We start from the raw sequence: 5,806 nt of genomic DNA, 5'->3' as shown, positions 1-5,806 counted from the left end.
TTTTGGAGGGAAAACACCAAGGAACACCAAACTTAAAAATTTTAAGATCAAGACACAAGAAAAATCCAAGAACACTTTGAAGATTCACAAGAACACCAAGAACAAAAGGAAGAACACCAAACTTAAAATTTTTAGAAAACCAGGACAAATTTTCGAAAATTAAAGAAAACTTAGCAAGAAAACACCAAACTTAAAGTTTGGCACAAGATTCAATAAAAGAAAAATTAATTTTGAAAAAGATTCCAAAGAAGATACCCAATTATGAAGAACAACTACTAAAGCTCCAGCAAAATGGGCAGCAACTTCAGAGTTGATTTTAAAAATGTATTAGATTTATGGATACAAGTAAAAATTTTTGAAAGTTACTGTTTTGAAAAAGCACAAGAAAAACAAGAAAAGACACAAAACAAGAAAAATGGCACAAGATTCAGTCCAAGAAAAATTATTTTTGAAAAAGGTTCCAAAGGGTATAACCAATTATCAAGAATAACTTGAAGATCAAGGAAGAACCAAGAACACTAACACGAAAATTTTAAAGAAAATATAAAATATGCAATTAACACCAAACTTAGAATAAGACACTAAACTCACGAAAAATTAACAATTAATTAAGAAAAATAATATTTTTGAAAAGAAATTTTTTTTGAAAAGAAACTATCCTATCAAAATTTAATGACTCTATAACAATAAAAATAAATTATTCCTAATCTAAGAAATAAAATATGCCTTCAATTGTTCAAACTCAATAATCCTCGGCAACGGCGCCAAAAACTTGGTGCACGAATTTGTGATTCGCACAACTAACCAGCAAGTGCACTGGGTCGTCCAAGTAATACCTTACGTGAGTAAGGGTCGATCCCACGGAGATTATTGGTTTGAAGCAATCAATGTTTATTTTATTAATCTTAGTCAGGAGGCCAATAAAATTATTTGGATTTAATTGTAAGGAGTCAAAGTATTTAAAATTATTAGAAAAATAAAAGAGAATCAAATCGTTACTTGGTGTGCAATAATGAGAAATATGTTGGAGTTTTGGAGATGCGTTTTCCTTTGAATTTCTACTTTTCCTTGAAGTCCTCTTCCCACACGCAGGGTTCCTTCCATGGCAAGCTCTATATAGGGTGTCACCGTTGTCAATGGCTACCTCCCATCCTCTCAGTGAAAACGTTCCTATGCTCTGTAACAGCACGGCTAATCATCTGTCGGTTCTCAATCAGGTTTGAATAGAATCCATTGATTCTTTTGCGTCTGTCACTAACGCCCAACCTTCAGGAGTTTGAAGCTCGTCACAGTCATTCAATCCCAGAATCCTACTCGGAATACCACAGACAAGGTTTAGACTTTCCGGATTCTCATGAATGCTGCCATCAATCCGGCTTATACCACGAAGATTCTGATTAAGGAATCAAAGAGATACTCATTCAATCTGATGTAGAATGGAGGTGGTTGTCAGACACACGTTCATGGATTGAGGAAGGTGATGAGTGTCACGGATCATCACCTTCTCCATAATTAAGCGCGAATAAACATCTTAGATAAGAACAAGCGTGTTTGAATGGAAAACAAAGGAATTGTATTAATTCATCGAGACGCTGCAGAGCTCCTCACCTCCAACAATGGAGTTTAGAGACTCATGCCGTCAAAAAGTATGTAATTCAGATCTGAAAATGTCATGAGGTACAAGATAAATCTCTAAAAGTTGTTTAAATAGTGAACTAGTAACCTAGGTTTACAGAATATGAGTAGACTAAGATGATTGGTGCAGAAATCCACTTCTAGGGCCCACTTGGTGTGTGCTGGGGCTGAGACTAAAGCTATCCACGTGCTGAGGCTTTTCTTGGAGTTGAACTCCAAGTTATGACGTGTTTTGGGCGTTCAACTCTAGATCATGACGTGTTTCTGGCGTTTAACTCCAGACAGCAACATGTACTTGGCGTTCAACGCCAAGTTACGTCGTCTATCTTCGCGCAAAGTATGGACGATTATATATTGCTGGAAAGTCCTGGATGTCTAATTTCCAACGCCGTTGAGAGCGCGCCAATTGGACTCCTGTAGGAAGGTCAGGATCCAACAGCATCAGCAGTCCTTTTTCAGCCTAACTCAGATTTTTGCTCAGCTCCCTCAATTTCAGCCAGAAAATACCTGAAATCACAGAAAAACACACATACTCATAGTAAAGTCCAGAAATATGATTTTTACCTAAAAACTAATATTATTCTACTAAAAACTAATTAAAACATGCTAAAATCTACATGAAATTACCCCCAAAAAGCGTATAAAATATCCGCTCATCATTGGTCCTCCTCACAATTTAGAGCAAAGAACTCAGTGAGAATTGTTCTAGAGAAATAATCATCATTAAGTATTTCAGGAATGGTTTGGTGATCATAGAAGCTCACTTGATGTTGATTTGGCAAATGAATTTGTAACCTTTTCACTGATGGATACATTCGGTAAAGGTTAAATTTAAATATTCTCCAACATGCCTCTAGAGCAGCAATCCATCTTGCATCAACAAACTGTTGGACCTCGTCAACATTAGAACTGTTGTGAACTTCCATTGCAACCCGATCTGGACCCTTGTAGCAATATTTGTAGAGATACTTTATACTCTTGATGCTACTACATATCTCAACATTAATATGGCAATCATACTTTAGTAGTAGCCAAGGGTTGTACGGAACTACCCATCTATTGTCAACCATGACATTTTGGTTAATTTGTACTGGAGTGTCGAATCATCGCCTATATTGCGGATATGAGTCGTCACCTCTTCATGTTTCTGCTGCGAACTCTTTTGGGTAGTTGCGTTTACATTTGCCATTTTTCATGCAGGGTGAAGATTGATCAAGTGTACCACAAGGACCATGAATCATATGTTTTAGCACAGCATCATGTAGGTGTGGTTCTACTTCTTTAGATGGTATCTCTGCACGTACCAAACTATCATAATGCTCCGGGTCAATTAACTTATCATTGTTTTCTAAGATTAGCAATATATGTACATGTGGCAACCCTCTTTTTTGAAACTCAGTGACATAAATATAGCTCTTCACCTTTCCCAAGACACCCTTAGTAATTACATCCTCTTTCAGCTGTTCAAATTTGGCTCGAAAAATTCTTGTTGTTAGATCTCGACGATCTTGTGGAGTTTGAACTGGGTTGAGTTCTGAAGTTATTTCAGTCCAAGATGGATTGCATGTCATTGTGAGAAAAATATCTGGCTTTCCCTCTTTAAGAACAATCGCCATTCCATCTTCATATCGTTGGGTCATGTCGCGACGGCTACCAATGAACGACGATGGTAATATTGTTCTTTTTCTTCCAACATTTTCTGAAGACAAATATATAGAGAAATATTATTAGTTTTAATAATTATTTTGGGTAATTCTTAATTATTTTCGAAGTAGCAATTAGATACAACAATGTTTACCTACATTAGTTTCTCCTGTGTGCAAAGCATCTTGTAAACCTTGGTATAATTCAGCCCGTAATTTCTTCTGTCTATTTCGAACCCATCTTAACTTTCCGGTTTCAATTTTCACATAGTTATCAACAACATATTGTTGTAGTAGTCGTCCTGCTTGCAATACGGTGGAATGATCATCGGGGCGGATCTACAAATTTTTTAGAATTTGCAAAAAAGATTAGATACATTGATCAATTTTTTGGCATAATTTTATTGAAGTCTATACTGCGTAGGAAATGGAGATTTGTACCTGGAGCATATAACTATTATATGTTCGGCACGATACTTTGCCGCCACTTTGACTTCGGGTATTGATATCCCATCCATGAGTTCCAAATGGAAAAAGAAGAGGATATTGTAGTGGATCGTAATAGCCAACGAATTCCTGAATCCTTCGTAGGCTACCAGCATGAGTTTGCACCTTAATATCTCGCCCACGAATCATTGTTTCAACGTCATCACCAACAATTATGGCTGCTACCTGCGACGCAGTTGGAAGACTATATTGTGGCTGATTAGCAGGTCGCTCTCTAATGACCAAACTACACTCATGCACATCTGACCGTTGTGTAAGCTGGCGAAACACATGGAGAAAAGGATTATACCGGTGTAGCAATTGTTGTAACTTGAAAACTAATGTTTTATGTAGTTGTGTGTTCTCCAGCAACCTATTCTGCAACTCGTGATCAGTATCATATATGTACAGTTGCAAAAACCGTGGCCGCGTGCCCTGATCCGGATGAAATCCTCCTATACTGTGATATATTGAGCCTTGAGCACGAAATGTATATATACCATGACCTGTTATAGCCAGTTGTTCGTCTATGTGCACACCACACGAAGTGAAGGAAAATACATGATTGTATCCACGAATATGTTTTCTAAAATGGTTTCCTTCTGCAGAGGGGTCCAAGAAGATTTCAAGCAATTCCTGAGGACCATTTACTCGGGGAAGAGAGACTTTTCCCCCATTACAGCACATCTCGAACGTCTCATGGTGAAATAGACGTGCGCTACAGTAATGACATGTCCTTGGGACTGGTAGTGGAGTTCGAATTATTGTTCCATCCTCTTGAAAATTTCGAGCACAATTATGGGATGCTCAAACATTTTATCTAATTTCTGTACTCGTATTAAATTAACATATATTTGGTTACATTCATAATGAAAATCATAAAATGATGAATTTTGTAACAACTAAAAAAATAGTTCTTTGTTGATTATAAATACAAAAAATTACTTCCATTATAGTAATCATCATAAAAAAGAGATAAGTAGTTATCAAATATTTAAGTGATGTTTCAATCATTTTTCTTGACTTTGTTACATTGTATAATATTGTGATGTTGTTTGACTTTATTTTTTTTAAATTTTGTCATTCAGATGTATTTAACAACTTTAATTATAAAATATTTTATTTTATTCTTTCTAAAGATGTTTTTTATTCGTTAAATAAATGTTTTTATTCTTTTAATTATAAAGAAATATTATTTATTCTGTAGCAATATAGTTTTATTCTTTTTTTAATAAAATCATTTTGTTTAAAACCTTTTATTCGAAACTGTTATAACAAAGTTAAAATCACTTACGATCTATAACAACATTATATTATTCTAAATGTTTATTATTTTCTTGTTCCATTATATATTTTTGTTTATATGGTAACACTATGTTTATCATGGATTATTTTTTTAGATTAAATAGTCAATACAATATAGATTGAGTCTGAAATAAATAATTTTTTTTAAAAAAAATACTTTCTTTGTATATCATAATTTGTTTTTTGTATAAAGTTCTCTGTTCATCAATTGTCTTATAGCATTTTTTAGTGAATTATCTTATATAGGATATGACAATTTTTGTCTTTGGCCAAATTTTTTAGCTTGTATGTTTTGTTTCATGTTTTTTATGTAACACCCTACCACACAGGGCCTTACGCTTAAGTCGTAAAGCAGAGGTGGCAAGGTATTACGACCTCTAAAAGAAAATGATATCTACATAGATATAGTTGGGTGAAATCATATCTAGGAGCCTTGAAGAACAAGCTAAACAAATTGATAAACAGAAAATCGTGACACACTCGCATGGATATTCGTAAAACGGACAGGTAAAATCGAAAGATAACTGAACACATATATATACATATCAGAGTTCCAAAACTCAGATAGCAAGCTCCAGACTCGACCTGCGAAGCTAAGGCCGACCAGAGTATATAATTATGTTTATATACAACCCAAAATAAAACTCAAACCACAAAATAAACCCCTGTATCTCCAAGTCGACCTCTAGGAGGGACAAAACACAAAATATACATGCGGAGATTCTATAAACATATAT

The 5,806-nt window shown here is 34.9% G+C and overlaps 1 protein-coding gene across 1 annotated transcript; it reads right to left on the bottom strand.

Moving 5' to 3' along the window:
• Positions 1-2,774: 2,774 nt before the first annotated feature.
• Positions 2,775-4,540, bottom strand: LOC107472399 (uncharacterized; the record flags this gene model as incomplete). Its single annotated transcript, XM_052256801.1, has 4 exons — positions 2,775-3,334; positions 3,434-3,617; positions 3,849-4,043; positions 4,248-4,540. Coding segments are annotated over 4 exons (1,232 nt in total), but the record flags the coding sequence as incomplete, so codon positions are not given.
• Between the last annotated feature and the right edge of the window lie 1,266 nt (positions 4,541-5,806).

The sequence above is a fragment of the Arachis duranensis genome, unplaced genomic scaffold, assembly GCF_000817695.3.
Source record: "Arachis duranensis cultivar V14167 unplaced genomic scaffold, aradu.V14167.gnm2.J7QH unplaced_Scaffold_86289, whole genome shotgun sequence".
Lineage (NCBI taxonomy): Eukaryota > Viridiplantae > Streptophyta > Magnoliopsida > Fabales > Fabaceae > Arachis > Arachis duranensis.
Note: the sequence above shows the minus strand (reverse complement) of the source record. Positions and strands in the feature narration are given on the sequence as shown.